We start from the raw sequence: 22,350 nt of genomic DNA on the forward strand, positions 1-22,350 counted from the left end.
CCCCCCTCTGCCCCGTGACTCCTGCCCATTTGGAGCAGAAAGTGATTCATCAAGGAAAGCAGGTGGCTCAACCGTGGGGTGCAGGTGGGACAGCCCTGGAGGAGCCCATGACTGGGGCTCCACTCTTTCCCTTCCCTTGCCTAAAGCTTCCTGCTTCTGAGACTGTGGAGGGGAATAAATACACAGTGCTGTGGCTTGCTGGGTACTCAGTGCAGCAGCAAGGAATGCACAGGGAGTCCCTGACAATCAGGGAGGTGGGGAAAGCACCAGGTTGCTACCAGGGAAGGGACTATGATCCTTTCTTACAACAACTGTGAACTCCCTGCAAGCTCTCCCTGCTGCTGTGCTGTGCTGGCCTGGCCTAGCCACTCCACTCGCCATTGCTCCACATCTCCGTGATAGTCTCATTGTGTCCCAGAGTTAAAAAAACAATACATATGACTGTCAAGTATCAGAGGGGTAGCTGTGTTAGTCTGGATCTGTAACAGCAATGAAGGGTCCTGTGGCACCTTATAGACTAACAGAAAAGTTCTGAGCATGAGCTTTCATGAGCAAAGACTCACTTCATTAGATGCTGGTCTTGGAAATCTGCAGGGCCAGGTATAAATAAGCCAGAGCAAAGCTGGGGATTACAAGATTAGCTCAGTCAGGAGGGATGAGGTTTACTACCAGCAGTTGATCTGGAGGTGTGAACACCAAGGGAGGGGCAGCTGCTTTTGTATTTAGCCAGCCATTGGCAGTCTTTGTTTAATCCTGATCTGAGGGTGTCACCTACAGTCCTCAGCTAAAACCTCTACAGCACATCATCAGGGATTTACAACCCATGCTGGACAGGGGAGGTAGACCAGTCCTTGTCCACAGACAACCTGCCAACTTGAAGCAAATCCTAACTAGCAACTATACACCGCACCACAGTCACTCTAACTCAGGGACCCATCCATGCAACAAACCTCGTTGCCAGATCTGCCCACATATCTACACCAGCAACACCCTTACAGGACCTAACCAGATCAGCCACACCATCATGGGTTCATTCAGCTGCACATTAATATAATTTATGCCATCATGTGCCAGCAATGCCCCTCTGCTATACACATCAGACAAACTGGACAGTCGCTACGTAAAAGAATAAATGCACACAAATCAGATATCAGAAATGGCAATATACAAAAACCCGTAGGAGAGCACTTCAATTTCCTGGGCCACACAGTAGCAGACTTAAAAGTAGCTATCCTACAGCAAAGAAATTTCAAGACCAGACTCCAAAGAGAAATTGCTGAGCTACAATTCATCTGCAAATTCGACACTGAATTGACTGAAACCTGCTCTTGGAGTCAAATAATCCTGGGGTCATCACAAAGCCTGAGAAATGATACAGTGGTGTTTTAGGAGAGCATAAGAGGAATGGCTATTGCAGTTTTGTTGCTCCTGTCTCCCTGGGGAAATGGTCATTGCTGCCATAGAATGAGTTCTGCAGTTACTCACTCACTCTTCCCTCCCCACCTTCATATTCCCCTGCAACGCAACCTGCTATTCAAACCCTATCTGCCAGAGGTGGCAAAGAAAAGGTGAAGAATGGATTCTCTTTGGTACTTCACACAACAAACCTAGGATGACCCAACTGGTAGAGCCCTGCAAATCTGTGGCTATCCACTCAATATCTGCAGATGTGGATGTGTATATCCATGGCTCTCTTCCACGAATATGGATGTGGATACAAGATTTGTGTCTAGAACCCTGACGATTTGTGCATATTCACTTCATATGCAAGGTTCTTTTTGCAGATGCGGATACAAATTTTGTATCTGTGCGAGGCTCTACTAATTGGGCAAACATTCCTTCCATCCAAAATGCTCTGTTATGAGTGTTGCCATTTTATCCATGGAAGTGGTATATGGTGGGTGTATAATTTTATATATCTATTATCTCTCTATTATTTCTCAAAATCCTTACAAAACAAACCAGCAGTCATGCAGCACTTTAAAGACTAACAAAATAACTTATTTGATGATGGGCTTTTGTAGGGTAGACCCACTTCCAATCTTGGCCTTAACAGAGAGAGCAATGACCTCACACATTACAAAGACAGTTTCCCTACCTTTGATATTCATAATGATCTCAGGCAGGACACTTAGTATTTCGCACCCCTTTCTGCCCTCCTTCAGTTCTATGTATCTGATTTGTCAGTTTTTATTTATTTATTTTGGATCTCCATATTACAAAACCATCGCTGCTGTACTGAAAATTTTATATCTCCAGATCTGACAAAGTGAGTCTGCCCCACAAAATCTCATCACCTAATAAGTTACTTTGTTAGGCTTTAAAGTGCTACATGATTGCTGGTGTCTTTTGTTGGAATACAGACTAACACTGCTACCACGCTGTTACTATTCAAAATTCTTAGTAAAACATAAATTTCAGCAAACATTTCTAAAAATTGAAGTATCTGAATTTTAGAACAGTCTCTACATTTTCAGAAAGAAAAATTTGCCTGCCAATAGTTGTGCCTATACTTTTACACTTACAGCTGATGCAAATTATAACAGATTGCTAACTACTCGAAAAGGTACAAATGTGTAGTTAGGATCTAGATCTAATCCTCTTATATGAACCTGTGAGTAATTGCTCCTGCATTTAATGTTACTGACACAATTTTACATCTGCAAGTAATTGAAAATACTATTACTTGCAATGAACTGTGCTGGTAAACATAAAATAATTATTTAGAAGAGAGCATTCAGCCCGTTTCATGCACCAGAGAGTCATCTCTACATATTTATAAATATTTCCAGTCTTGCATGTGTGTATGAAGACATTTGAAGGATTTCTGCTATGTCACTTCTGAAACATTTTACTCCACACTGGAAATTCCTATACCTAGAAACAGAGATAGGCAAATCAATGTCCTTTGAAGAGCTTTTTTAAATTAGCAAAGCACTGTATTTTAAAGAGTTTCCTTTGCAATTTGTATACAATAGATTTCCAATACCATCTTGTAATTAGTTTGTTTTCTTCAATCATTAAGTATTAAGTCCACTAACATTTTCCAGCTGGTATCTTTTGAAATGAAAGGTATTTGGGAAAATTACCTTGCTCTTGCAATTGACACAAATTTGTCAGTGTGCAACTGATGTTGTTGAGTAAATGGTAAAGCTGATACAGAGCAATGCTTTGTTCTGAGAAAATTGCTGGGACTGATTAATTTTTTACCCCCAATTTTGTCCTCATGAATCTTAAAAAAAATAAAATCAGATAAGATTTACCAAGTCTAAAAGCTTCTTGCTGATCCTATGCCACTGTTACTTCATGAGAAACCCTGTTCAGCCACAGACAAAACACGTTCTCACAATGTATAAGATTTATATTGATCTAATTTGCATGCACGAGCTCAGAATGTGAAAATATTCCCAAATTTGGCTCAAGGAAACAAGTTCATTTCGTTAGCAAACACAGCTCTTTACCCTGAACATAACAACATTTTGCTTTGGGCACAAAATATGGTATTTCCATAATTTCGCTTGAGGGCAACGGTTTGCTTTTTATAAAATAGAAATTTAATTAGATTTACAGTAAAAATGCTTTTTATTGCAAAGTGCAACATGTTTTTCTTGTCACAAAACACAGCAAAATTGAGAATATGCAATGTGTTACAGCAAAACCAGATTTTTACAGTTTTGCTGAAGTACCAAGTAGCACATTATGCTCCTGGAACATAGCAAAATATTTGTCACTCCCAACACACAACTATACCATTTTATATTTAAGTGAGTTTTAACTTTTGGATTTTAGTGAAACTGTTTGCCAGAATGCATTTCTGTTATGTTAGCAGACAAAAAGTTCAGTTTTTGAAGGGGAAATTACTTTTCATGCCAATTCAACTCCACCCTACATTCTATGCAGCTAATGACACCAAAAGGGCATATCTTTTTTAAAGTATATAGTGAGGATTTACACACCAAATATGGTATTTAGACTGGAGTAGAACCACAAATCCAAATGCCTATAGGACTCGTAATGTGCTTGGACTGGTAGGAGATGTTCCATATACTCCAGTAGATGGAGACCAACTGACCACAGGTTGAACCTCTCTAATCTGGAACACTCTCGTTTGGCAACATCCATAATCTAGCATGATTTTAGTTAGCCAGATGACCACTTATCATTGGTGAGGCCAAGTTTCCCGTCGTCCCATAAAGTTTGTTTCCAGCCAGCAATCCTGGATCTCAGTGTTCTGTGATGTTACTTAGCTCTAATTTTCCCCTAAATGTCTTCTAATAGCTCAGGAACCGGTGCAAATATTGATAACGTTACTAGACAATACTGACCTCCCATGGCCCAGCAAATTCTCTCTTCTAGCACCTGTCAGTCCCGAGGGTGCCAGAAGAGAGAGGTTCAACCTGTAATTCAAATAGCATGAATTACAAGAGGAAGAATGAGACACACAACAGTGCTGGGAAAATGGGCTTTGGGGAGACAACACTGGGGACAATGGACACAGACCACAGCTTCAGAGAGAGAGAGAGAGAGAGAGGCCAGAGCCAGCAAGGGAAGGGACCTGAACTTCTGGCATTTATGCAGAAGGGACAATGTCAGTTCCCTCTGCACATGTGAACATTTAAACGCTCACAGCCACATGCTTTAGCGGTGGATGAAAAATGTGTGCCTGCTTCCACTACACACCAATGAAATGAAAAACATGACTTGATCTGTGAAAGCGTAAGAAGTGTAGGATCGAGCCCATTACAGTGATTCTGATTATTTTATGCATCCCACTGCTTCCCAGAAGTGTTACTGCAGTGACTGGAAAAATATTCCATAAACGGTGTTCACAGTCACATGATGATGCATGGAAGGGAAATCAAATGAGTGTTTTCAAAATAAAGAAACTCAAATCATAGCACTTATTTCTGTGCATCTAGCATTAGGCAGGAATTTCTTAAGAAAAGTTCAGCAAACACTCTAAGTATAAGACTGATCTGCTAAACTGCTTCTAATTCATTAAGGGAGTCTCAGAATTAAACAGCATTTCTGAATAACACAGCTGCACACTTTTTTTAAGGAAAACAGGGCTCAAAGGTAGATGCCTTGGTCAATTTTAGGGAAACTTCATTTCTTTCCCTGGGTGCCAAGCATCATCATCTACCGCTTCCTCAATCTGATCTGGGAGGCTGCAATTCCCTTGCTTCCTACAGCATGTTTGAAGTTAAGATACAACCTAGGTCACAGGAGAAACAAATCAATGTTGGTGAGCTAATGAATTATTTCACATTTTGTACTGATATCTGCAACACCATAGAGGAAGACCATACAGCAAGTGGGTAACAGCCAAAGGGGCAGGCTGGGGAATGTAAAAACTGTTAATATTTTAGGACCATGAAGGTCTGATCTTGCACACATAATAGCTACAATACTATGACTTAAGAGGAGCACAATATATTCTTATAAATATAGTTGTCTAATGTAATTAAGCAGAGTTGACTAATTTCACCAAATATAGAGTAACAAGCATTCAGAAAAATTCACATCCTCCTGACCAGAAGCACAGATGGGTATAAACTTAATCTAAAAATGTAATTTAGAAATTTAGAATTGCTATTTTCCACTGCTTTTTTTTTTTTTGTTTTCCTAGAAAAAAGGATGCCAGAACTCAAGTCTGATGATTCCTCATAGAGATTAGGGCATTCATTTTTAATGCTCTGGTCTCTGTGCTGCTGCAAGGTGGCAGGGACACCTGTCCCAGTCCCAGCGTTGCTGTGGAGTGGCAGGTGGCTCCTGCCTGAGGCTTCTGTCATGGTCCCCACGCAGCTGTGAAGTGGTAGGGGCTTCTTTCCCAGTCCCTGTGCTGCTACAGGACCAGCAGGGGCGCCTGCCCAGTTCCTGTGTTGCAGCGGGTCCAGCGGAAGCTCCTGCCCCATTCCCCATGCTGCTGCAGGGTGGCAGAGGCTCCTGACCCAGTCCTGGCGCTCTTGCAGAACCAGTGGTGAAAGTTTTTCTGGTTCTAACAGAAAAAAGGTGCCAGAACTCTGTTCTGCTGCATTCTGCCAGAAGAAAAGAGCCCTGCTTTTTTCCATTAGAAAGTAATGTGCCTCATGTGTTCTCGGATAGAGTGTTTATTTATATATGGGCATGTGTATGTGCGACAGACAGATTACACGTATAACTTTTCTTTAGAAATGGGAATCTCAGAGACCTGATAGGAAGACTCTCATACGAAAAAAAGGTCTAAGGGAAAGAGTTGCTCAGGGGAGTTGGCAGTTTTTTGGAGACACTTTTAAAGTCACAACCACAAGCTATTCCAGGACAAAGAAAGGATATAAAGAACACTAAGATGTCAATAAGGCTGAATAAGAATGAATAAAATAACAGCACAAGCATGTGAAAAAATCAGAAATGCTAAGAAGTAACTTAGATACACCAAGTAACGGACATCAAAGGTTCAATACATTAGAAACAGAGAAAGATGGAAAAATGCAGGTGCACTGCTGAGCAGGGAAGAACTTAACGTGGATGACATCAAGAAGGGTAAAGAGTTTAGTGCCTATTTTACTCTTTTCTTCACTAAAAAGCTTAATTGTCACCAAATATTAACCCAATAGCTGTGTCTACACTAGCCCCCCCGCCTTTCGGAAGGGGCATGGTAATGAGCCACTTCAGCAGATGCTAATGAGGTGCATCCATGAATATGCAGCTCCTCATTAGCATAATGGTGTCCACATGTGTTTTGAAAGTGCTGCTTTAGAAATGCATGCTGCCTGTGTAGACAGGGGCCTTTCAAAAGGAACCCCCCTGACTTCAAAAGCCCCTTCTTTCTGTTTTGTTCTGGGAAAGGCCCCTGTTTACATGAGTAGCATGTGTTTTGAAAGTGGCACTTTTGAAACGTGCTTGGCCACCATTATGCTAATAAGGTGCTGCATATTCATGGCAGTGCCTCATTAGCATCTGCCGAAGTGGCTCATTACCATGTCCCTTCTGAAAGGCAGGGGCTAGTGTAGCCACAGCCAATATGAATAACAAGAGAAAAAGGAACATACACATTTTAAAAAATGGGGAAATCAGGGCCATCCCTACTGGCGTCCTACGTAGGCCAGCACTGGTACTCTCCTTGTGACTCCAGGGGCTGCTCCACACAGGGGTGGGGGGGCTGAAGCTGTGGGGGAAGGGTTGCCACCTCTCCCTGACCAGATGGACCAGACACCATTTACTGCAATGGTGCCTGGTCCATCTGATCTGGGAAAGTTGGCAATGCAGGAACAGGGCCAGGAGGGAAATGTGGGCCAGAGGAGCAGCAGGCGACTGTGCATACAGCCAAAGAAAAGCAGCTCTTTTAAGAGGAAAATGCCTTTTCTCCATCTACCTGTTACACGGCTGCCCCTTGCTCCATGCTCAGTAAGTGGGGCTTGGTGATAAGCCCCGAGGGGGCACCTGGAGCATATTGCTGCTGGACCGGCAATGAGCTGAGGTGAGCAGCCAGGGCATGGGGCTTCCAGAGTCTCTGGTGGGAGGTAGTCCTGGTGGGAGGCAGCCTGAACTCTGACAAAGACTCGAGGCTGGGAGTGGGGTGCAGAAAGCGGGGTGAGGGTTGCTGGAGCCCAGAAGCAGCATGTTTACTGTTGCCCCATGCAGCTGTGTGTTTGTATATGGGTATGGACAACACTGGAGGATATAACGGTAAAAAAAGTATTTAGATTATACATATTCAAGGCACAGGACCTGCTGAAGCTTATTCTAGGGTACTTCAGGAACTAGCTCAAGTAATCTCAGAATCATGAGGAATTATCTTCAAGAACTCATGGAGGATAGGCGAAGTCCCAGAGTACTGGAGAATGGCAAACATAGCATCTATTTTTTTATAAAGGGAACAAAGATGACCCGGGAAACTGTAGCCCACTCTGTGTAACTTCAATAGCTGGGAGGATATGGAAATTAATATACAACAATTTGTAAGCACTTCAAGGATCAGATGGTTAGAAAGGAGTAGATCACATGGATTTATCAAGGTCCATTATGACAGATCAACAAAATTTCCTTTGTTGACAGGGTTACTGACCTAATAGATAAGAGACAGCAGTGGTCGTGATATATAAACTGATTCTAGTAAAGCTTTGGCAGGCCATATGATATTTTCGTAAGCATCATAAGCAAACGTTCTCTAGATTAAATTACTAAAAGGTATATTCATAGTGGGTTCAAAACCTATACTCAGTAGTTATTAAGAGGGCTGTCAAGCAATTAAAAATTAATTGTGATTAATTGCAAAGCAGCTAGGGTCCTCACGGCCGCACGGCTACTGGCGGGTGCTCTGCGCCCCAGCCAACTGCCAGCTGTGCTGCCCCACGGGGGTCCCGCAGGTGTGGGCTGTGCCCAGCTGGGGTTCCCATGCAGAGCAAACATTGTAGAGTATATTAAATGGAGTCTCATATGCAACACAGAAGAGAATTGTTCCCTTCTGCTTGGCACTGTGTCCAATTCTGAGCACCACAATGTAAAGGAATGGTGGGCAAATTTGAGAGAAAGTCCAGAACACAATAACAAAAGCAATAAAGTGGTTTAGAACAGTGTCTCTCAACCTGGGATCATGTACCCTTGGGGGTACACTGAGGTATTCCAGGAGGTACATCAACTCCTCTAGATTTGTCTAGTTTTACAATAGGCTATATAAAAACACTAGTAAAGTCAGTACAATCTAGAAGTTCATTCAGAGAATAACTTGTTTCTATTGCTTCATGTTCCTTACACTGAAAGGTAAGTACAATATTTCTATTTCAATGCATTTATTTCATAAGATGGTAGAAAGTCAGCAAGTTTTCACTAGTAGTCTTCTGTAACATTTTTTGCATGTTTTTGTAAGTAATTTTTAAGTGAGCTGTGACTTGGTGGTGTGCAAAACAAACCTGATTCCTGAAAAGGGTACATTCATCTGGAAAGGTTGAATGGCACTTATTTCAAGACCTCAGATTAGCTAAGACCATGTTATTCAACCAGTGGTATATGTACCCTTAAGAGTACGCCGAGACAAATTTGGAAGTACTTGCAATTTTTTAAAACGGGGTACTTTATTAAAAAAAAAAAAGTTGAGAAATACTTGTTTAGAAAACTTGACCTACCAGATTAACACTGAACATATTTAGTCTTCAAAAAAAGAACAAAAGGGGACCTCATAACAGCCTTCAAATATATTAAGAGTTGCAATAAGAGGATAACTAAGTTGTTTTCCATGTCCACAGAAGGTGGACAAAAAAGAGCAAACGTTGTTGGAGAATGTAATTCAAAAATAGCTAATATTTTTCTTGAACATATTATAAATCCTGTGTTTTTAAAGAGGGCTTTACAAGCATTACCTACAGAGTCCTCCCAGCATGCCTAGGAGGGAAGCATGATTATCTTTGTTTTACAGATTATCTTTGTTTTACTCAGGCCCAGAGGGTTTAGTGACTTGCCCAAGGTCATACAGTGAGTCTGCAGCAAACCTCAAAGTAGAAATCTGGGGTTTCTGCCGTGCAGTCCATTAAGTCACTCAGCCTCCCTTATGCATTTTTAATTATTCCTCAGGGATGTGTGAAGATTTAGAGTATTAGGACTGAATTAGGACCAGAAAGGAGAGGAAAATTACAAACAAACAAACTTTACAACTGGTTTTCATAACAAAGCACGGGGATGCGAAAATCAGAGTGAGAAACATTTTTCACATATAGATAGGTGGGGTCCTATTTGTTCCCACCAATGCTCCCCTACTCTTTTCCAACCATATGTGGATTTTTTCCATCTGTGTGTGGAATAATTTTATGTGCACTGAGGTATGTGCAAGCGTACCACTAGTAGAAACAAAACCTAGCTGTGGCTCTCTGCTATTCAGCTTGACAGCATTAGAATGTCTCTTGAGCAGCTTCACAAACACCTGTCTTACAGGCACTTCTGGTTCAGACCTTTGTTTCCTGCTCTAAAACACTAATCTGTATTTTATAATCCCAGCGACTATTGTTGGTCTGATGATGTCTGCAATTTGCTCTTCATGCATTCTCTGCAATAATTTGTTCCTCTCAAACTACAGTCATATATATATATGCACGCACGTAGAGTATTGTTTGCAAATGAATCTGTTTTGAAATATGTTAAAGAATAATCAATTGATTGATTGAAAAAACAAGTATTTCTCTTTTCTTTCGAAGAGCATTCACATTCTTTTTCCCTAGACAGAGCATCTCAAAACATCACTATTCAGTTTAACCCTCCCCCGCAACATACTATATAGCAGGCTTTCCTTGTGTCCCCACTTTGCCAATGCCCAGTGAAAAGCATAGGGCACAGAAGGCAACCTTTTGAGAACCAAAAGTGCTTTGAGATTTGGAAATTACCTTGCCATAATTTCCAACCTGCTCTCTGTGACATATTCAGGAGATTGGATTGAGGAACCTCAATCAAAAGTTCTCTAAACCCAATGAGACCTACCATCAATAGTGGAACTGTTTTCAGATAGTCTCTAAAGGCTTGTTGTTTATGCTCTCCGATAATCTAATAAAATGCAAAACCAAGCTGTCAAAAATCAATGTCTGTTTGAAACGTCCTAATGAGAAATGAGCTATAATTTAACAGGATTTCTATCTCACTTTTAATAGCCTCTTATTAACACAATATTGACAAGATAAACCAATTTTGATTGAAAACAGGGTTTCCCTTGTCTTTGACATATTTGTATTATTAATTGATCTTTCCACACTGAAGATACAGTATAGAGCTCGAACTTTCTAGACAGAATTTTGCACCTGCCAGCCCACTACTCTCTCATTATGAAATGACATAAAGGTAAGGCCAGCAATGACACGTCTAATTTTAATGACCTCCAGTCTGGCACAATTCCAGAATATCTACTCCCTCTCCCATAATGAAAAGCCACTCATATGAGTATGCTCAAGATCCTACTCAGCTGGGCAAAGTGCTTGCTAAATTACTAGACTGCTTATTAATTATATGTGTTCCCTACTCTAGTTCTTACAACAGCTATGCCATTATTGCTTGGTAGTAATTTATTGACTTTTGTGCCACTATATAGAAAGTAAGAAGAAACAACATAAAATGATTATGCTAGCACCTTAGCAGTACTCTTCACATTTCCTAGATGTAGATATCTTGAGATAATCAATTTACAATTGAGGCCAGGTCTACACTAGACCTTAAAGTCTATTGTTGATATGTAATTACAGCTACGGCAATTGTATAGCTGGAATCGACTTACCTAGAATCAACTTACCTGGTCGTCCTCAAAGAGGGAGGTTGATGGGAGATCTCCCATTGACCTTCCTTACTCCTCACAATATTGAGGAGTACAGAGGTTGACTGTCAACTATTGATAGTTCGATTTCACATGTTCCTAATAGGTGTGCAAAATCAAACCCTGGACTTTCGACCCTGACTCGGTCAATATCCTGAGTAATGAGGACATAGCCTCAGATTCTTGACACCATGACCCTTGAGCTTGAATATCTGATAAAGTTCTATAACTATAGACTGGAAGTAATCCCCAATTTTCTTTCCTTGCATGGCCCATCAGGAAAATATTTATACAACTTGACATGTTATTTATGTATGGTCAGGAAGAATTTAATTATTTTTCACCTTTACTAATAGCTATTCAGAGCAATTTACATGAATGCAAACAAACGCAGAGGGATTGTATTCATAGGATTAATTAAAAAGACAAAGTGTCTTTCAGAAAAGCAGAATAGTATGATTCATTTGGAGACAACATGAGATATCCATTATTTTGCCCAAAATCCAAAAGTGAGAGTTAAACCATTTATATGTAAGTGTTGAGTTATTTAACACATCTGTTAATGAGCACCTATTAGATAATATAAACTTGAAACCAGAACCATTCTACTTCTCAAGAAGGATAAGTTATGTAATTACTCTGGTGCATTCATTTACAACTCATCAGCATATTATAAAGTTAAAAATGCTTTCTGGACATCAATGAGGGGACCAAGGGAGGGAGAGAAAGCTACCAAGCAAGCAGGAGAGAGGCAGACTGACAGCTTTTTAGTTCTTACAGAAAAGCCATGGGAGCTTTAAAAATGAACTATGATTTCAAAAACAGCAGCAGAATGACACTTCAGAGAGTTCAGCTCTTCAAATTATCAAGGTCATGTTTGTACCTCCCTTGGACCAGAACACTGCAAAGGTATATGGTGCACTGGGACAACTTTAATGTAATGATTTTGGAGAAGCGTAAATTAGATTCACGCTTTATGATGTCATTCAATTCTGATAATTAGATTTCACAGTCTGTTGAACAACCATCTTTGCAAACCCATTCCCATTGTTCAAAAATGATTAACTTAACTCACGTGGATTTGAGTAAGAGAAATACTTATGCGCTGGGTCATATATATGAAAAATATGGAGGATATTGTACTTTCAAAAATCAGCTGACTTTTTAGCTCTTAATGAAGTGATTAACTCAAAATTCAGACATGCAAAGACTTCAAAACCCCACAAGACAAGTATGTGAAGAGCAAACATTTCTGAAATGCATTGCACAAGAACATATTAATAAAAAAACCCTGTACTTTGGCCAGAAAATTCACTTTGCTTACAAAAGCTGCCAAGTTTCCACAGATACATAATCCATCTTACTTTCTGATTCATGATGGTGACAAACCATTCACCTCTTCCAATAAAAGCAGGTTATTTGGGTAAAATCCAGAATGGAGAAGTCATTAAAGGGGCTAACTTTGAAGTCTGAATGGAAAACAGTTTTTTCCACAGTAAGTTCTTTTGAAATGTTTGTAGTATCACTTCTTGGTTTTCTCTTAGATACTTTGGAATTATTATCAATTATTGACTGTTCTTTAGGTAATATCTCACACCAGTCTGATTTTCATTACCTATTTAAAATTCAGAGGACCACAAATCCATTCAAAGCAGTATTAGAATTTAGTTTAGGGTTCCTGTGACTTTGAAAACCCATTGATCCAGATACATTCCCAAGTAACTGCACGTCTCAGCTTTATAGCTGGGTTAATAGTCTTCTTAATGTGTAAGGTTTTATGTTTTATTGCATATCTATTATTTTCAGCATTCTGTAATGAATTAAATTCATGTGTGGTTTAAAACAGATTCAAGGGGCCAGCAGGGGCTAATTTTAGAGTAGTTCAGAATTATTATCCCAGACCTTTTTTTAATTATATTCATTTCTAGTTTTAACAGAAACCTCTCACTTTAGAGCACATGAAAACCTGTTAAGCAGTGATTCTGAGTTTATTCCATTTGCCTTATTACTATAGGATGGAGGAATAATACTGGCAATTCTCATGCTAGTTCAGGATTTGTCAAGTAACTCAATGCCCACTTCTACCATCTTTACTTAGGCTGAGCACAGAACTTTATTCCACCAGTAGTCATGGGGAGTATTCATGGAGCAATGTACTTTGTTTAATGTGAGTGATGGCGGCAGAACTGTGCTTTCACTTTTTATTCCTCTTTACAAACTATAGAACTGCAGAGGCAGAAGCACGCACTGAAATACCTTATCTCACAAGCATTAAACTGACAAAACCAGAATCCTGTTGGAAATACCACTAGTGCCATCAATTTCTGTAACATTACCTACATGCTTTAACTTCTGCATATACAGATGTATCTTGCCAAATCAGGGTAGTAATATCTACAGTTTAGAGAGAGAGTGTGAGATTTCAATAACGTGTAATGTCTTTAACATACTCAGATAAACAAGCTTTGTATAAGCACAAAAAGTATTATTTTTATAGAAATCAGAAAAGTGATCTTTGAATTACCAAACATGGCTCATAATAGATAATTACTTGCATGAGAATTCATAAAAAAAAAATCATCCAGGTAAATAACTGAAAACTCAAGAGCTTAATGTTGTGTACTGCCTAAGTACCTTGCTGAACCAGAACCAGTACTCATGTTGTGAATGGTTAAACAGATATAGAGACTTGTCCCACAATAACACAGCAATTAATTGGCAAAGATGGAAGGAAAATGTCTTGAATCCAGCAAAAGATGCAGGGGAAAACCTTACTTTTCTCACTCCTGAAATAACAGCTATCTTGTGGTATTTAGCCAGCTTTCATGAAAAAAGTTCTCGGGACATTTCAGTGGTGAATTCAGCAAGCTAAGTTCCTTGTGGTTACCTAGAAACTATATACACATGTTCTACTTACATTTTCAGCAATCCAACAATATATTTTCAATGCTTTTAACAAGAAGTACAATGAAAGCCGCAACTAAGTAATCCATTGCCTGTACCCTTTTATCAAATCCATAAAGTTCTGTTATGTCCTGATTAGCACACCTTACCATAAGGAACACCCACCCCCAGCACTGATGCTGAACCCCCACATACCATGGAGAGTCAAAATTAAAACAACTATTTCAAACACTCATTCCTGGAGACAGAAATTGTCCTGAAGGGTATTCATGTAACTCCTGGACCATAAGAAAGAAAAAAAGAGCATCGTGACTTACGGAACGCAGTATAGAGTTCTTCCAGGGTTAAGTAACCATCATTGTTGTAATCATCAAATCGGAGAAGATCTTCCACGGTGCAATCCAAGAAATCATCTTCTAGAGCTTCTTTCTTCATTAGCTGTAGGAACAAAAAGTTATCTTCATACTGAGTTGTTACACACTGTAATTTTGAAAGAAAACTTACCTTTTCAATAAAGAAAAACGGGATGTTCCCTAAACTGAGAATGGTGTAAGTTTAATATTAAGGGATCCTAACAGACATAGGGCATGTAAAAATTAGGATGAAATTTGAACTTGACATATTTAAAACACCACTATCTTGAAATCAATACAGATATTTTTATATTGCTGCTTTTCATCTTTATTGTCCTAACCAACTTTTGTAGCCATCTTGCACAATTTATGAGGCAATTGGTTGTGTATTGACTGTTCAGGGGTCTAAAGAGGTCAGCATGGATGTAGAGCAAGGCTCAACATAACCATACCCTTTTTCTTAGCAGTGTAACTCCTGTACCTAAGTCCTCCAGTAAATGAGTTGAGCTAATTTGTACTGAAGGTTGCATGGAATGTAAGAAACAAGGGTACTATTTGCCCTCTGATAAATGTATTTCAAATAGTTGCATCTGGTGTGGAAGATATTATTTCTTTGCCATTTACACTATAATTAGTGTAGGCACAGGTAATGCACTGCTTTGGTCACTCATTGTTTGTTGCTATATAAGTAGAGATGTAGCCTACATTTTACTAAATTGCACAGTTCACTAACACGCTTAAGCCCCATTTTCAAAAGCACATAAGTCACTTATAGTCACTAAGGAGGGAGACTTTCAAAGTCAGTGGGAGTTGGGCATTTCACTACCATTTGTTCTTTAATACTCTCCTCTTTTGTCACAAAGGGGAACGTTTTCAGAAGTAATTTCTGTATGTTAGACTCTAATTGTCTCTCTTACCTGCCTAATGGTATGTCTATGCAGAATAAAAGCCTGGCTGCAGGTCCATGGCTGGCCCAGGTCAGCTCACTTGGGCTCATGAACCTTGAGCTGTGAAGATAAAAGTTGCTGTGTAGATATTCGGGCTTGGGTTGGAGCTTGAGCTGTGGAATCATCCATCCTCACCTGGACTCAGAGCGCAGGCTAAACTGAAAGCCCTAACATCTATGCAGCAATTTTTCAGCGTGCAGAATGATTCCAAGTCAGCTGACTCAGGCCAGCCACACTTTTTTTTTTTTAATTCCCTTACAGACATGCCCTCTGCCCCTAAAGTGATTGAGGCACCTTTAAAATTTTTCCAAAAACTTAAGAAGTCCACTGGCAATTCTGTGCCCATTGAAATCAAGACAGAATCAAGCTACAGGAAACAACCATTTGTAAATTGGGATTCTCGAGGAGGAGCATGAAAGGAATCATAGCTCTGCACAGGTGCAGGAGTCATCTGCAGAGCATCTGCTTGCAAGTCTTCAGAAATATTTTTGTTGGTGAGGAAGTTCAGTTAGTATTCGAGGGGCTAGCAGAAGAAATCAAGCCCATGATGTAAGGACTTTAAAAAGTAAGAGCTTAAGTAAATTAATAGTGTAGTTGTTATCCCTTTGGCTTTATTTAACAGGTTCTACACAGTTATTACTCAATTTACTGAGCTCTTTTACTTTCAGTCATTTCAGGAACATAAAAATGGTTTGTCTGCCAAATCTTGGTCATAGAACAATTTACTTTTGCAGCAATTTACAGTATGTTTATATATGACTCACAATACATGGATCAAACAATGCCAGTAAATACTGTATTTTCTCTTGAAGTCAAAGTGCAGTTGATTGGCTTTTCTTTTCAGTATTTCCCACCCATTGAAAAAACAAATTTAAGTTGTAGACATTTGATGAGCAGAGGTTATGAGTTTGCTAAAGGAAGTAGAATCCTAAACACAATGGGAAGAAATTACCATATTTGTATTATAATAAAGTTCAATATGACAGTGATATTTGTGCACGTTGCGTATGTTTAACATGAGAATGAAATCTCTTGCCAGTACAAGTTGTGCTACAGTGCCAGTAAAAGTTTTGACAATGGGAATTTGTGAATCTATCTTATAAGAGGAGACTTAAAGAGGTTGGCTTCTCTCTCCTACCAAAACAAGGAATGAGGGGAGAACTGATCACTTTTGAGGAATACCCTGGATGAATAAAGGATGAGGAGGGAGAAGAATTACATTCACACAAAAGCAAAATAGATAATCAGGTCATCATTACATTTAGGCAGATCTGTAACTGCTGCTATCCCAGTTGTCTGGTGATGAGACAATAGATGGGGATATGAAGTCACTACAGAGAATTCGTTCACATGTTTCTGATTGGTGGGTCTCATCCACATGACCAGGATGTAACTGATCATCATATCTGGGGTTGGAAAAGAATGTTCACCCAGGTCAGATTAGCAGAGATACCCTGGGGCTCTTTTGCTTTCCTCTGGAGTACGGGACACAGGTCACTTGTTGATTTGAACTAGAGTAAATGGTGAACTGGTGAATAGATTGGTGAACTGGTGAATGGTGAATAGAGAGATAGCCGTGTTAGTCTGTATTCTATCAAAATAAAAAAGCAGTCCAGTAGCACTTTAAAGACTAACAAAATAATTTATTAGGTGATGAGATTTCGTGGGACAGACCTGCTTTCTTCAGATCATAGCCATACCAGAACAGACTCAATACACTCAACCCTCATTTAACAAGTATTTTACTAATGAGTACTCACTACAAGAAGAAACATATATACCTATCTTTATTCATTATAGGAGTGAACTTCCCCTGGGGGAAGAGAGGGAGAAGGCTCTTAGCCTGGTTCCCTCCCCTGCAATGGCAGGAATGTGAAACAGACCAGACGTGAACTGATCAGTTTCCTGGCCCCGCAAGCCATGGGGAGACTGGAACCAGCCTGCCTCTATTACCCAGCTCCTGCCACTCTGGGAGCCAGGAAACTGACCAGCCCTGGTGGTTCCTGGCTCCCTTCCCCTTGCAGGAAAATTCAAGTTATGGAGGCATTGCAGGAACAACTCCTGGGTAACTCGAGGGTTTACTGTATTAGCTGCCCCCCACATGCCCGCCTGGCAGACCTCACCCTCAGCCAGGTTTTAACACCCCCCACAAAGGTCCCAAACTGCCTCCAACCTTAACCCCCCATCAGCCCCAAACCACCTCCAGCATTAGATCCCCCCAGCAGCCCCAAACTGCCCCAGCTTTACATCCCCCCAGCAGCCCCAAACCACCCTCAGCATTAGACTCTCCCTACTGCCCCCAGCCTTACAACCCCACATGCAGCCCCAAACTTCCCCCAGTCTCAGACCCCTCTTGCATCCCTCAATAGCCCCAGCCTTAGACATTCCTCCTCTTCCTGCAGCCTCTTCACCAGGGCTGCTAGGCTAGGTGGCTCCCCCAGCCCTCCCAGCATTTAACTCAAGTGTTAAGGTTTCAGCACTTAGGCAAAAGGTAATTGCTATCCCTAGTGATAGAGATAGCTGCCATCTCCAGCAGCTACCTCTATTGATAGATATCTGCCTGAGGCAGCAGTGTTAACAAACTGCAAATGGCTTCTTTAACAGCCATATACAGCTGGGAACTGCCCAGCTGGCAAACTTTAACAAATCTAATGGGACCTATGTTTGGGTCCTGACCCATAGGTTGGGAATCCCTGCTCTACATACATACAGTACATCCTACTTCTGGTGCCAAACTATTCAAATACATCAAAAAAGTACCTAAACTCAACTGATTTATGTCAAGTTACAAGCACTTGGAACGAATTGGAGACTTTTACATGTATTTTAATGGGAATTTAGTGTCGCTTTTATGAGTTTTCACCGACGAGCAGAAATTTGGGAAGCAATTGTTCTCATATAGCAAGGGATGAGTGTATAGAGATCGAAAAATTGTTATCAAGGTTGGCAAATCAGAAGAGCAGAGGGGTGGCAGGACAGGGCTGTGGGGTGGGGAAGTTAAGAGTGAGGTAAAATGAAGTATGTAAATGAGTCCTTATAATGGGCCAGGTAATTGCTGTCTTGGTTCAAATGTGTTAATGTGTTGAATTTGAATATAAATAACAGTTCTGAGCATTCCCTCTGTAAACGGTTGTTAAAGTTCCTTTTCAGTAAAACACAGACTTTTGGGTCATTAACAGAATGGCCCACTCCATTAAAGTGTTGGGTGACAGGTTTGTGTGTTCGGAGTATTTTGATGTCTGTTTTGTGTCCATTCAGTCTTAATCTCTGTGCTTTATATATTGAGTCTGTTCTGGTATGGCTGTGATCTGAAGAAGTGGGTCTGTCCCATGAAAGCTCATTGCCTAATAAATTTTGTTAGTCTTCAAAGTGCTACATGACTGCTTTTTTGTTTTGGTTAATTGTGTGTAACTGCAAATCTTTAAATCATGAATTGAGTGTTTTAGTAGCTCAGCCAGAGATTATGGACCCATTGCTGGAATAGGCCAGGAAGGTTTTGTGGTCTGCAACGTGCAAGTGGCCTGACTAGATGATCATGAGGTCTCTTCTAGCCTTAAAGTTTATGAATCTATTTCAAGGACTGGTGCTTCCTGGTTTAGACCAGAAAATTCATGCTAAGGAAATCTTCCCAACAAAAGTTTAGTTGAGACCCATACATTAAAAAAATAGTGTCCAAAAAAATCAGCATTTACCAAGAACAACAGCGCCCTCCAAAAATTCATTATATTGTCCTTTATACTCCTTATGTACTACCCAAAGTGCCACCTTTAGGTGACTTTAAGTGATCAACGCTCAGTTCACTGTGTGGTGAGAATAGAGCTGGACATGTTTTATCTAAAGACATATTATCTCCTTGCAGGCATATCATAATATTCAACATGGAAGAAAAATAAAACTAATCTTAGACATAAACGATTATGCAGATTTCATGGATATGGACAAAACAGTATTACTTATCTTTATGACTAATATAGACAATAGCGAAAACATAAAGGCTACCATTACACTGACCCGAACCACTGGCAGCAGTATGCAAACCAGCGGTCTAGAAAATGCAAATGGCTACTCATTTGCATATTTGTTCACTGGCGGATGCTGCTGCTGGCAGAAAAAAAGCATTGTAAATGTGGTTCTGCCGGCAACCCCCTCCCCCTTTGTTGGCAGACTCTTATGCATGGAAAAAAGCAGGCATAAGAGGCTGCAGACAAAGGGGGGCTTTCTCTGGCAGAACCACATTTACACAGCTTTTTTGTGCTGGCGGCAGCATCTGCAGGTGAACAAATATGCAAATGAGCATCCATTTGCATTTCTAGACAAACATTTGCATACTACTGCCAGCAGTTCGGGTCAGTGTAACCAGAGCCACATACTATATGATCATTTCTCAACATACATTTTATCTCTGTATCTCACACTAGATATGGACATAGCTTTAGCAAATATTTAATTCAAAGATTCTTAATCAAAATTAAGCATAATATGAATGATATTATCTTTCAATTTATAGGGGACTATAAAGAAAACTGCTGAAATTTAGACTATTCAGGGCTAGAAAATCTTTAAAGATATTTTCTTTTATTATGATTCTAGTCTTGGCCTTATTGTATTAAAGTCAATTTGAAGTAATAATGCTAAAAAAATGACCCTTCACCTAGCAAGTAAAAATGTTCAATAAAAGTCATATTAACCATAACTTCCAAGATCAATCTTCTAAAGACAGAAAATTCCCTTTGTCTCCTTTTGTACTGAAAATATATTAACTTTTCATAAAACAGACAAGTTTTTACTAGCTCCTTTGATTTCATGTCAGAAGAAAAAAAAACCCATGCTTACTGTAAGTGTTATTCAGTAGATTTATGAAAATGATTTTAAAATTCATTGGCATTTTAAATGGAAATAACACTCCAGTTACCGCAGCTCTTAATAGCTGTGTACACCCACAACTCTGAAGTTTCTCTGATACTTCACAGTAATGGGCTCAAAAGGAAACTTCAGTAGGGTCATTCTTATGACTGGAGCCAGATTAGGCCCTAAAAGCAGAAAGTGTGACCAGGCTTCTTCACTTGTGATTTCCAATGGTCTTTTCTCACTGCACATGAATTATTTATTTGAATTTAACTAAACCAACTGGCAAAAGCTACTCTCCCTCCTCTAGGGCTATTTTATGTCTAGCCCTTCTCTGAATGTGTGATGAGAATGGGATGAAATAAGGAGCCATCCCCTTGCAGAATTTTGCATAAGAGACTTGTAACCTCCAATGCACAGGAAGCACTCCTTAGGGATGCAGGATGCTCCAAAGTGGGTGGGGATGAAAAGGGCACAAATGGAGGTGGGGGAAAGATGGGGAACAGGAACTGACCCAGCAGAACTGGCTGGAGGGTCTAGGGGTTGTATCCTGCACTCCTAGGTGATGCTGCATCCCTTGCACACAGCAGGGCTCTGGAAGGCATGCAGCCTTCACTGCTCCTACTGGGACATTTGTTACTGCACATTGCCCCCAAATGAGATTCATGCACTAAATGCTTCAATGTCATTATTAAGGGCTACAATCAACTTAGCAGGAGAGCTTGGGATTCCCTACAGCCTATTTTTCTTTTTAAATAAATGAAAGGAAATGAGAAGTAGCAACTTATGGGCTTGGCAAGAAAAATGCCTTGACAGTGTCTCCCACTGCACCACATTCATTTTATTTACCTTTTTTGATTTGCAGCAAAGCTCCTGCCTTTGGAGCTTTCTGATTTAAACTCTTACAATGGAAAAGACCTCACTTAGGTCAAACACCAATCTATGTGGCAAATCAGTTGACACAATAGAGCAGAGGAAATGTAAATAGATCCCTTACTAAGAAATCTCTTCAAGTGTGTGATAAAGAAACTGACCAAGTAAGGTAACATCCTTCAAGTCAGCCCTGGCTGGAAAGTTAAAAATAATTTTAGAAGAATTGCTATAAAGTCAGGAGACCATTTCACCACAAGACTTCCACCTCCCAGTTCTCCAGTCCTTCTCTCCCCTATCTGTTGCTGGTCATTTGTAAACAGTGAGCTGGGGAAGAGGATCCTAGGCACCTGCACTTTGGTGACAACCAAAGATTAACATAAGGGATGGTCTATCCTGAAAGATATTACTGGAATAATTCTGTCAGTAATGGGTATCTTTTTTTAAACAGACTTAGCGGAAAAAGCCCCAGTGTAGATGCACATGCATAGGACAAGGCAATTATAACAGCTTATTTCTCTTCACTGAAAAAGAATAAACTATACTGTTATAAAAGTTGCTTATACCAAGGCAAGTGTACATTTACACTACAACTGAAGTTTTGACTGCAGCTTGGGTAGGCATAGTCATTCTAGCTAAAATTTAGATCACTGATGGGGAACTGCAAAGTGTGAGTGGGATGCATGAGTGGTCCTCCTTCACCTCAGCAGGCTGCAGCAGGTCGCGGCCCCCTGGAGGTTCTACCCGTGACCCTCTCTCCCACATGCCTTCCATAGTGCTCCAGCTCCGAGAGGCAGAGGAAGGAATGGGGATGGAGAGCCAATCAGGTGATTTACACAGTTTGAAAGTGCTCAGAGGGAGACGACCCAGAAAATGTGGTGCTCTGGTGCCGCTGTGCGCGAGGAGGTGTGTAGGAGAAGGGGGCAGCCAGGGGATACGTGGGCCCCAGGTGGAGCTTCAGTGGCCACTTGCAGCCCGCAGGTTGTCCCCCACTAATTTAGACAGCATATATAAAAATAGATGTGAAGACATAGCAGCACAAGGCTTAACACGAGTTGTATAGTCCACCTTGAACCTTGGATCTATACTCATACTATCAAGTCTGTGCTATGGCATTATCTTTGCTGTTATATTTGGTTAAAATACAGTAATGCCTATCTGAGCT

General features: G+C 40.4%; 1 protein-coding gene across 1 annotated transcript in view; it reads right to left on the reverse strand.

The window, feature by feature from the left end:
* FSTL4 (follistatin like 4) overlaps positions 1 to 22,350 on the reverse strand; it is a 490,670-nt gene that overhangs the window by 206,091 nt on the left and 262,229 nt on the right. The window contains exon 5 of the mRNA XM_075009751.1: positions 14,488 to 14,608. Within this exon, the coding sequence (XP_074865852.1) occupies positions 14,488 to 14,608 (121 nt within the window). The remainder of the gene's footprint in view (positions 1 to 14,487; positions 14,609 to 22,350) is intronic.

The sequence above is a fragment of the Carettochelys insculpta genome, chromosome 15 (assembly GCF_033958435.1).
Source record: "Carettochelys insculpta isolate YL-2023 chromosome 15, ASM3395843v1, whole genome shotgun sequence".
Taxonomy (NCBI): domain Eukaryota; kingdom Metazoa; phylum Chordata; order Testudines; family Carettochelyidae; genus Carettochelys; species Carettochelys insculpta.